General features: G+C 44.3%; 1 protein-coding gene across 3 annotated transcripts in view; it reads left to right on the top strand.

The window, feature by feature from the left end:
- The window catches only part of CDC14A (cell division cycle 14A), a 138,770-nt gene that overhangs the window by 112,695 nt on the left and 13,950 nt on the right, over nucleotides 1-12,125 (top strand). For all 3 annotated transcript variants that reach the window (XM_077277419.1, XM_077277418.1, XM_077277420.1), the window contains 2 exons: nucleotides 4,185-4,294; nucleotides 11,059-11,106. In XM_077277419.1, the coding sequence (XP_077133534.1) occupies nucleotides 4,185-4,294; nucleotides 11,059-11,106 (158 nt within the window). The remainder of the gene's footprint in view (nucleotides 1-4,184; nucleotides 4,295-11,058; nucleotides 11,107-12,125) is intronic.

A 12,125-nucleotide genomic window follows, 5' to 3' on the forward strand; every position in this document is an offset into this window, starting at 1 on the left:
TATGATCAGTGATAACAAAAATTCCCCATTAACCCCTTCAAGACATGCGCCGTACTAGTACGGCGCATGTCGTGTCTCCCCCTTTGATGTTTGCTCCGGCGGTGAGCCCACATCAAAGTCGCGACATGTCAGCTGTGTTTTGTACAGCTGACATGTGCGCGCAATAGCGGCGGATGAAATCACGATTCACCCGCCGCTATTAACCTGTTAAATGCCGCTGTCAAACGCTGACAGCGGCATTTAACTACCGCTTCCGGCCACGCAGCCGGAAATGAGCCCATCGCCGACCCCCGTCACATGATCGGGGGTCGGCGATGCGTCAAGATGGTAACCATAGAGGTCCTTGAGACCTCTATGGTTACTGATGCCGGCCTGCTGTGAGCGCCCCCCTGTGGTTGGCGCTCATACCAAGCCTGCATTTCAGCTACATAACAGCGATCTGATGATCGCTGTTGTGTAGCAGAGCCGATCGAGTGGTGCCAGCTTCTAGCCTCCCATGGAGGCTATTGAAGCATGGCACAAGTTAAAAAAAAATGTTTTTAAAAATATGAAAAAAATAAAAAAATAAAGTTTAAATCACCCCTCTTTCGCCCTATCCTAAATAAAACAATTTAAAAAAAAATCAAACCTACACATATTTGGTATCGCCGCGTTCAGAATCGCCCGATCTATCAATAAAAAAGCATTAACCTGATCATTAAACAGCGTAGCGAGAAAAAAATTCTAAACGCCAGAATTACGTTTTTTTGGTCACCGCTAGGGTTGAGCGACCTTTAGTTTTTTAGGGTCGAGTCGGGTTTTGTGAAACCCGACTGTCTTAAAAGTCGAGTCGAGTGAAATCGGCCGACCACCGTTAAAAGTCGGGTTTCGGCCGAAACACGAAACCCAATGAAGGAAATTTTTTTTTGTTTTTTTTCTCTCTCTCTCTCTCTCTCTCTCTCTCTCTCTCGATCAAAAGAACGTTATCTGCAAAAAAGTGGTACCATTAAAAACGTCAGCTCGGCACGCAAAAAATAAGCCCTCACCCGACCCCAGATCACAAAAAATGGAGATGCTACGGGTATCGGAAAATGGCGCTTTTTTTTTTTTTTTTTTTTTTTTTTTAGCAAAGTTTTGCATTTTTTTTAACCACTTAGATAAAAAATAACCTAGACATGTTTGGTGTCTATGCACTCGTAATGACCTGGAAAATCATAATATCAGGTCAGTTTTAGCATTTAGTGAACCTAGCAAAAGAGCCAAACAAAAAAACAGTGTGGGATTGCACTTTTTTTGCAATTTCACCACACTTGGAATCTTTTTCCTGTTTTCTAGTACAAGACATGGTTAAAACCAATGGTGTCTTTCAAAAGTAAAACTCGTCCCGCAAAAAATAAGCCCTTACATGACCATATTGACGGCAAAATAAAAAAGTTATGGCTCTGGGAAGGAGGGGAGAGAATAACGAAACCGCAAAAACGAAAAAGGGCCACGGCGGGAAGGAGTTAAATGTCACCTGCTTAACCCAGCAGGAAGTACGGCGGCGTCTAAAAATCACTAAAATTGACAAATCTCTGGGCCCGGATGGGATACACCCCCGAGTACTGCAGGAATTAAGTACAGTCATTGATAGACCATTATTTTTAATCTTTAAAGGCTCCATAATAACAGGGTCTGTACCACAGGACTGGCGTATAGCAAATGTGGTGCCAATATTCAAAAAGGGGACAAAAACTGAACTCGGTAATTATAGGCCAGTAAGCTTAACCTCTACTGTGGGTAAAATCCTGGAGGGCATTCTAAGGGATGCTATACTGGAGTATCTGAAGAGGAATAACCTCATGACCCAGTATCAGCACGGGTTTACTAGGGACCGTTCATGTCAGACTAATTTGATCAGCTTCTATGAAGAGGTAAGTTCCGGACTGGACCAAGGGAGCCCAGTAGATGTAGTGTATATGGACTTTTCAAAAGCTTTTGATACGGTGCCACACAAAAGGTTGTTACACATATTTTCCCCTATCCCCATTATTCTCATTTTATGTAAGTGGATTGAGAGCTGGCTCAGGGATAGGAAACAAAGGGTGGTTATTAATGGAGCACACTCGGACTGGGTCGCGGTTAGCAGTGGGGTACCACAGGGGTCAGTATTGGGCCCTCTTCTTTTTAACATATTTATTAATGACCTTGTAGGGGGCATTCAGAGCAGAATTTCAATATTTGCAGATTACCCTAAACTCTGCAGGGTAATCAATACAGGGGAGGACAATTTTATATTACGCGATGATTTATGTAAACTAGAAGCTTGGGCTGATAAATGGCAAATGAGCTTTAATGGGGATAAATGTAAGGTCATGCATTTGGGTAGAAGTAATAAGATGTATAACTATGTGCTTAAGGCTGGAGTCACACTTACTGTATAAAAAATCGGTCCGATTTTTGACAGCCGAAAATCGCACAAATGTTCCAGAACAGTGATCCATATGTCATCTGAGTGCAATGCGAGGATGTGATTTCCTCGCATCTAGTAACAGTGTGACATCCGTATGGCATCCGTATGCAATGTGATTTTAACATGAGCTTTTACATAGAGAGAACTGCTGTATGTAAAAGCTCATGTTCAAATCGCATTGCATATGGATGCCATACGGATGTCACACTGATGGTCCATGTGGTGTGCGAGTTTTTCTCGCACCCATAGACTTGCATTGGCGAGTCTCGGCCGAGATACACTGACAATCGCGGCATGCTGCGATTTCACTCGGATCCTGAATACGGCCGAGAAAACAACGGATGATAGGAGCTGCCCCATAGATTAACATTGGTCCGAGTGCTATGCGTTTTTTTTTTATCGCATAGCACTCGTCCGTATTAGTCTAGTCAGACTCCGGGCCTTATTCTAAAACTCTGGGCAAAACCGTCACTGAAAAAGACCTGGGTGTATGGGTGGATGACAAACTCATATTCAGTGGCCAGTGTCAGGCAGCTGCTACAAAGGCAAATAAAATAATGGGATGTATTAAAAGAGGCATAGATGCTCATGAGGAGAACATAATTTTACCTCTATACAAGTCACTAGTGCGACCACACTTAGAATACTGTGCACAGTTCTGGTCTCCGGTGTATAAGAAAGACATAGCTGAACTGGAGCGGGTGCAGAGAAGAGCGACCAAGGTTATTAGAGGACTGGGGGGTCTGCAATACCAAGATAGGTTATTACACTTGGGGCTGTTTAGTTTGGAAAAACGAAGGCTAAGGGGTGATCTTATGTTAATGTACAAATATATGAGGGGACAGTACAAAGACCTTTCTGATGATCTTTTTAATCATAGACCGGTGACAGGGACAAGGGGGCATCCTCTACGTCTGGAGGAAAGAAGGTTTAAGCATAATAACAGACGCGGATTCTTTACTGTAAGAGCAGTGAGACTATGGAACTCTCTGCCGTATGATGTTGTAATGAGTCATTCATTACTTAAATTTAAGAGGGGACTGGATACCTTTCTGGAAAAGTATAATGTTACAGGGTATATACACTAGATTCCTTGATAGGGCGTTGATCCAGGGAACTAGTCTGATTGCCGTATGTGGAGTCGGGAAGGAATTTTTTTCCCCAATGTGGAGCTTACTCTTACCACATGGGTTTTTTTTGCCTTCCTCTGGATCAACATGTTAGGGCATGTTAGGCTATGGGTTGAACTAGATGGACTTAAAGTCTTCCTTCAACCTTAATAACTATGTTTCTTTTTCTTATTTTCTTAGAAATCTGCTGCAGTTGTAATAGTATTGGAAACCCTTTAACGATTTTTGACATTTTTAAATGACCCCGTCCCTCCATAAGGGCAGAGGCACACTGCCGTATTTCTCGTGCGAGGATCGCATTGTAAACCTTGTACTGGCTGTCGGCTCTCCTGACCTGAGCTTGACAGCTGCACAGAAATCCATCATACTGTCTTGCTCAGGTCGGGAGAGGTGCCGGCCAGTCCGTGCAGTGCCATGCGATCCTCGCCCGAGTTATACGGCAGTCTGTCTCTGCCCTTACTGTAAAATTCTTCCTCTTCCTTTTTATTTCATCACCAGCACCCCTTGTGTTTTTATGTACAGTTTTTTTTTTTTAGATGCGGCACTCCTTTTCATCTGCTGTGCCATTGATTTGATAATTGTTATTCAGCTGTGTTTCAAGCAGACCATGTTTTCACTTGCAGATTGATTCCGAGGAAGAATTAGAACCGAGAAATGGATTAACACAGGGAGACAAATTACGTGCCTTAAAGAGCAGAAGACAGCCAAGGTCGGCCACCACCGGAGCCCTACGGTACCTGCAGCATTCACATCACAATAGACTCTATTAGGGCTGTCCCACACGTCCAGATAATTCCGGTACCGGAATAAATCGATACCGGAGTTATCCGTGTCCGTGTGCCTGGGAACTCACGTAGGCCATACGTGCGGCACACGTGTGCCGCCCGTATGGCGAGTGGGTACCACACGGAGCGTGTGGTACCCACGCGTGTGATACCCTGCATCGCGCTGAAGCCGCGATTCATATGTTCCCTGCAGCAGCGTTTGCTGCAGAGAAAATATGAATAATAGTGTTTAAAATAAAGATCTATCTGTCCGCAGGCCCCCCACCCCCTGTGCGCCCCCCCTGCTGTTCAGAAAATACTTACCCGCCTCCCTCGCTGCTTCCTGGTCTGGCCGCGGCTTCTAGTGTATGCGGTCACGTGGGGCCGATCATTTACAGTCATGAATATGTGGCTCCACCTCCCATAGGAAAAAAACATATATAAATCCCCTTAAAAATATGATTTTATTGTTTAAATATTTTAAAAATACCACTTCCCAGTGAAAACAGACAAAATGTATAAATATATAAGGAGATACTAATATAGGTGCACCTGTCCTCAAGGATAGCCCTACAATGGCCTACTGCCCCTGCCTGACAGTGGAGGTTGGCACCCTGATAGTGAATTTGGCGCCCCCACTCCGCGACGGCTAACCCCTGCTGGCCCTAATGAAACCCTGCCAGCTGAAAGGGGAGAAAACAATGAGCAATGTGAAAGAAATGAAAAAAAGACAAATAAGCAAATAATCAGGTGCACACTATATAAAAGTTAACCAACTCCCTATTGTTTGGTCCCAGATGTGGACAAGGTACCACACACATATATTCACAATAGCTCAAACAATATTTTGGGTACAATTGTCCTTGTGCAATCTTGCAGTAAAAAAATTTTTTCTTTACTGTTATATATCGATAATAGGACCTCGGTAGGGAGGTAGAAATAAATACAAATGACCAAATTCAGTCCGGATGTTATTATAGAAACACTGCCTGGCAAAATATATTTCTGTTGACCACCCTCATATATGAAATAAAGTGCATATGGTGGACAAATAATATCCAATTGATATCTTTTAGACGCAGCGATATCGTGGCATCACTGCACATAGAATCACATGCCAGTACTGATAGTAGTTAGTAACCATTGGTCAGTGTTTGTACAAATGCGGATGTTATCATAGAAACACTGCCTGGCAAAATATATTTCAATTGACCACCCTCATATATAAGATAGAGTGCATATGGTGGACAAATAATATCCAGTTGATATCTTTTAGAAGCAGCGATATCGTGACATCACTGCACATAGAATCACATACCAGTACTGATAGTAGTTAATGGCCATTGGTCAGTGTTTGTACAAATGCATAATGTGCTAGACCAAAGAATTATTAAAGTGCTAGCGCAGGCAGCCAGTGAAGAAAATATCCTCCCCAAGGGAGACACTTAGCTGTCAGTATAACGCCCCGACGCGTTTCCCCGACAAACGGTTCCTCAGGGGGCAGGCACAGATGTACTGGACCGATAGTCAATGATGCAGGTGCCCTGATGATGGAGCAGACCTGTTTTGATCCCCGGAGAGCAAGCTTATATAGTAAGGTGCAACTCCCGCTGACTAATCAGCAGGGCAACCAAAGCCCCACCTCTCCACAAATTACTGAGAAGACCGGGTATGGTACAGCCCACAAACCAAGCAGAAATAAGTGATCACAACGTCCACATCAGCCAGGGGCTCCCAAATCCCCCTGGCACAAACAGACAAATAATACAACTGTAAATATATTAACATACCGCACCAGATGCCCAGGCACCAGTAGATGTAAGCCGCATGGTATAGCGTGGGCGCCGCCATGATTGATACACAGCCGCCGTACAGAAAACGCCCATAGTGACAATATCCAAGAGGCGGCGCCAGAGCGCTCCATAGCACAGGAGCTAAACACCAGAGGGCAAATCACGCTCGGGCTACGCCATCTTTGGTATGATAAGCCAAACCATAACAAAGAAGATACATACCAGAGGAAAAATCTCCCTCGGGCGCCGCCATATTTGGTATGATAGAATGAACCACGCATGCGTATGGTCTAAATTAGATGATCAGAGCGTCGGCGGCGTAACGGAGATATATAACGCTAACAAATCAGCGTAACCGCGACATTCACAAACACGAGGAGTAGCTCACACTATTAAGATGCAGAGAGAAGCCCCGCTATAACCCTGATAAACAGTATACGGCTTAGACCGGTGGCCAACAGCATCTGGGCAATAAAATCGGTTAGGAGAAATCAGATATAAACAAATATTGGTCAAAATAAACCACTACAGGTAATATGTAGAGCATGGTATGGCGGTAGTACAGCGTTCAGGTAACCAACTGTTCAATGTACAGTGCAACAGAGACAAAGAAATATATAAATATTCAAATAAATAACAGAACAAAAATGTGTTTAATTACAGAAAGCACGTATAGTTAAGGGATTCATTTAATCCTCCCGGCGCCATAGATTGCATGCGGAAAATCCACTCTGTTTCTCGTTTGAGGAGGGCTTGATCAAAGTTCCCTCCTCGTATCTTAGGTCTCAATAAGTCAATCATGCACAGGGTAATCCCCTCCAGGGCACCCCCATGTACCCTATTCATGTGTCGGGCAAGTGAGGTGTCCCTATTGTGCCTGATATCTCCAAGATGCTCCCCAAATCTCGTTCTTAGCTCTCTTTTGGTCTTGCCAATATAGTCAAGAGGACAGGGGCAAGTGATCTTGTATATGACCCCTGTGGATTTGCAATTACCAAAATCTCTAATGTGAAAGCATCTGCCATTGGCCGCACTAGTAAATTGTTTAGTCTGTCTGACATATTGACATTTAGAACAGCTCCCACATCTGAAGAAGCCCAATGGTCTCCTTTCAAGCCAAGTACCTGCTACCTGTGGTCTTTGGTACAAGCTATGTACCAAGCGATCCCCAATAGTTCTCCCCCTTCTATATGTTATACTTGGCATCGAAGAAATAAATTCCTTGAGGTTAGGGTCAGCTTGGAGAACACCCCAATGTCTCCTAATAATTTGGTATATTTTGTCAGACTGATTGTCAAAAGTCCCTACCAATCTGACCAAGTCGGGAGTATCTCTCGGTCTCTCCCGGGTTCGTAGTAAATGAGACCTATCACTCTCCAAAGCTTCCCTATATGGTTTAGTAAGTACCTCAGAGGGATACCCTCTCTCCCTAAATCTACGGTGCAACTCCGCAGCTTGGTGTTTGAACGTATCCACCTCAGAGCAGTTCCTGCGTAGTCGCAGAAACTGCCCCTTCGGTATGCCGCGTTTAAGGGGGGTGGGGTGGTGGCTATGCCATTGCAATAAACTGTTTGTAGCAGTCGGTTTACGATAGGTGGTGGTACTTAGGCCTCCATGACCATTCTTCGAGATCGTGAGGTCAAGAAAAGCGATAGCATGCTCTTGGGATTCAAACGTAAATTTCATACCAATCTTGTTAACATTGATCTCTCTCACAAACCTCTCAAAGTCAGCCCCTGGGCCAGACCACAACACGAATATGTCGTCGATGTATCTGGCCCAGAGGCTGATGTGGGGCTGATCCACAGGGGTCATATACAAGATCACTTGCCCCTGTCCTCTTGACTATATTGGCAAGACCAAAAGAGAGCTAAGAACGAGATTTGGGGAGCATCTTGGAGATATCAGGCACAATAGGGACACCTCACTTGCCCGACACATGAATAGGGTACATGGGGGTGCCCTGGAGGGGATTACCCTGTGCATGATTGACTTATTGAGACCTAAGATACGAGGAGGGAACTTTGATCAAGCCCTCCTCAAACGAGAAACAGAGTGGATTTTCCGCATGCAATCTATGGCGCCGGGAGGATTAAATGAATCCCTTAACTATACGTGCTTTCTGTAATTAAACACATTTTTGTTCTGTTATTTATTTGAATATTTATATATTTCTTTGTCTCTGTTGCACTGTACATTGAACAGTTGGTTACCTGAACGCTGTACTACCGCCATACCATGCTCTACATATTACCTGTAGTGGTTTATTTTGACCAATATTTGTTTATATCTGATTTCTCCTAACCGATTTTATTGCCCAGATGCTGTTGGCCACCGGTCTAAGCCGTATACTGTTTATCAGGGTTATAGCAGGGCTTCTCTCTGCATCTTAATAGTGTGAGCTACTCCTCGTGTTTGTGAATGTCGCGGTTACGCTGATTTGTTAGCGTTATATATCTCCGTTACGCCGCCGACGCTCTGATCATCTAATTTAGACCATACGCATGCGTGGTTCATTCTATCATACCAAATATGGCGGCGCCCGAGGGAGATTTTTCCTCTGGTATGTATCTTCTTTGTTATGGTTTGGCTTATCATACCAAAGATGGCGTAGCCCGAGCGTGATTTGCCCTCTGGTGTTTAGCTCCTGTGCTATGGAGCGCTCTGGCGCCGCCTCTTGGATATTGTCACTATGGGCGTTTTCTGTACGGCGGCTGTGTATCAATCATGGCGGCGCCCACGCTATACCATGCGGCTTACATCTACTGGTGCCTGGGCATCTGGTGCGGTATGTTAATATATTTACAGTTGTATTATTTGTCTGTTTGTGCCAGGGGGATTTGGGAGCCCCTGGCTGATGTGGACGTTGTGATCACTTATTTCTGCTTGGTTTGTGGGCTGTACCATACCCGGTCTTCTCAGTAATTTGTGGAGAGGTGGGGCTTTGGTTGCCCTGCTGATTAGTCAGCGGGAGTTGCACCTTACTATATAAGCTTGCTCTCCGGGGATCAAAACAGGTCTGCTCCATCATCAGGGCACCTGCATCATTGACTATCGGTCCAGTACATCTGTGCCTGCCCCCTGAGGAACCGTTTGTCGGGGAAACGCGTCGGGGCGTTATACTGACAGCTAAGTGTCTCCCTTGGGGAGGATATTTTCTTCACTGGCTGCCTGCGCTAGCACTTTAATAATTCTTTGGTCTAGCACATTATGCATTTGTACAAACACTGACCAATGGCCATTAACTACTATCAGTACTGGTATGTGATTCTATGTGCAGTGATGTCACGATATCGCTGCTTCTAAAAGATATCAACTGGATATTATTTGTCCACCATATGCACTCTATCTTATATATGAGGGTGGTCAATTGAAATATATTTTGCCAGGCAGTGTTTCTATGATAACATCCGCATTTGTACAAACACTGACCAATGGTTACTAACTACTATCAGTACTGGCATGTGATTCTATGTGCAGTGATGCCACGATATCGCTGCGTCTAAAAGATATCAATTGGATATTATTTGTCCACCATATGCACTTTATTTCATATATGAGGGTGGTCAACAGAAATATATTTTGCCAGGCAGTGTTTCTATAATAACATCCGGACTGAATTTGGTCATTTGTATTTATTTCTACCTCCCTACCGAGGTCCTATTATCGATATATAACAGTAAAGAAAAAAATTTTTTACTGCAAGATTGCACAAGGACAATTGTACCCAAAATATTGTTTGAGCTATTGTGAATATATGTGTGTGGTACCTTGTCCACATCTGGGACCAAACAATAGGGAGTTGGTTAACTTTTATATAGTGTGCACCTGATTATTTGCTTATTTGTCTTTTTTTCATTTCTTTCACATTGCTCATTGTTTTCTCCCCTTTCAGCTGGCAGGGTTTCATTAGGGCCAGCAGGGGTTAGCCGTCGCGGAGTGGGGGCGCCAAATTCACTATCAGGGTGCCAACCTCCACTGTCAGGCAGGGGCAGTAGGCCATTGTAGGGCTATCCTTGAGGACAGGTGCACCTATATTAGTATCTCCTTATATATTTATACATTTTGTCTGTTTTCACTGGGAAGTGGTATTTTTAAAATATTTAAACAATAAAATCATATTTTTAAGGGGATTTATATATGTTTTTTTCACTTGATATCCCTTTTGGTTACAAAATCCTTTTTGTCTATGATTCTACTCCACCTCCCATAGGGGCGGAGCCAACTATTCATGATTGTAAATGAGCGGCCCCACGTGACCGCATACAGTGGAAGCCGCGGCCAGACCAGGAAGGAGTGACAGCCAACGTGGGAGCGGGTGAGTATTTTCAGGACAGCGGGGGGGCGGCGGACACATAGATCTTTATTTTAAACACTATTATTCATATTTTCTCTGCAGCAAACGCTGCTGCAGGGAACATATGAATCGTGGCTTCAGCACCATGTGGGGGGGACAGCGCTTACTGTAGCGCTGTCTCCTGCACGCACACGGACCCCAGACGGAGAACGTCCATGTGAGGTCCGTGTTTTACACGGACCCATTGACTCTATTGGGTCCGTGTAATACGTGCGCTCCCACGAACACTGACATGTCTCCGTGTTTGGCACACGGAGACACGGTCCGCAATAAATCAATGACATCTGCACAGATGCATTGATTTTTATGGGTCTACGTGTGTCAGTGTCTCCGGTACGTGAGGAAACTGTCACCTCACGTACCGGAGCCACTGACGTGTGAAACCGGCCTTACACAGTGATCTTAGATCCTCTATATCCCAAATCTTCACTATATGTTCTGCTACATTTTAAATTATTTTCTGTATTATGTTACCATCTCATTTCCCTGTGTTTAGCTTATTTGACTGAGGCAGAATCCATTAGCTCCGGTACTATACGTGCGCATTCACATTCCTAACTCATGAATTTATCTTCCATTTCAGGCTAGAGGAAATTAAAACGCACACGAGATCTACATCACAGCCCTTCAGGTGATTGCATTAAATAGTTTTTTTTTTTTTTTTGCTTTTCTCTTTATATTTGGCCATAGACTGGTCCAGTCAGAAGACGTTATGGTCTCATTCGGTTGATTAGTTACCACTTTATTAGTGTAGATCTAATAAATCTGGCTATTTTGTAGCAAAATCTGCACTTGTCGCAGGTGATTTGTATTTGATTTACATAGTTGATTTTACTCCTTTTTACATTGAAGATGTAAAATCCAGTGTGAAAGTCCATAAGATTTCTGTAACGTGCGGCGGATTTGAAGATCTACAGAATTTTTCTTTTTCCGCTCGGTATTATTAAATCTCAACCACATTCACACTGTATATAAGAGTTTTAGGCTACTTTCAGACATAGCGCATTTTTGAGCGCTATTTTGCGGGCGCTTTTCAAAAATGCGCAATGTCATTTTCGTCTGCCGGCAAAGTGAATGAGAAATTCACTTTGCCGTTCAGACACACCGCAAAAAAATGCGGCGCTTTTGTCTGCAAACACGCCGGCGTAAAAAGAATTGACATGTCAATTCTTTACGCAGCGGCGTGTCTGCGTATCCCCCTAGGGCCCCATATTACCGTCCACACACAGCGCCTTTGTCCTGGGTGTCGGCGTCTTTGTACGGAGGGGTTGACACCCAGGACCGGACGTGACGTCGGACAGGAAGAGGGAAGCCCCCGCCCCCCAGTGAAGCAGCATGGAGTCCTTCTGTGTGTGTGTGTGTGTGTGTGTGTGTGTGTGTGTGTGTGCGTGTCCCCATGCGACGCTAGTGCCACCATTGTGCTAAGTCGCCGTATGGGACTACTACTCCCATCCGGTATTAGGATGGGAGAGTTGTCCCTGTGTCCGGCGACTTAGCACAATTGTAAAGTTACACAAAACACCTACACACAATACACATACATGACACACAGTACATACAACATATAACACAGAGTATATACTCACCAACAGCACACTTGTAGGCGAAGCCCTCGATCCTCCAGGAAAAAATCCAAAAATAATAAACCAA

Source organism: Ranitomeya variabilis, chromosome 8, assembly GCF_051348905.1.
Source record: "Ranitomeya variabilis isolate aRanVar5 chromosome 8, aRanVar5.hap1, whole genome shotgun sequence".
In the NCBI taxonomy this organism is placed as follows: Eukaryota; Metazoa; Chordata; class Amphibia; order Anura; family Dendrobatidae; genus Ranitomeya; species Ranitomeya variabilis.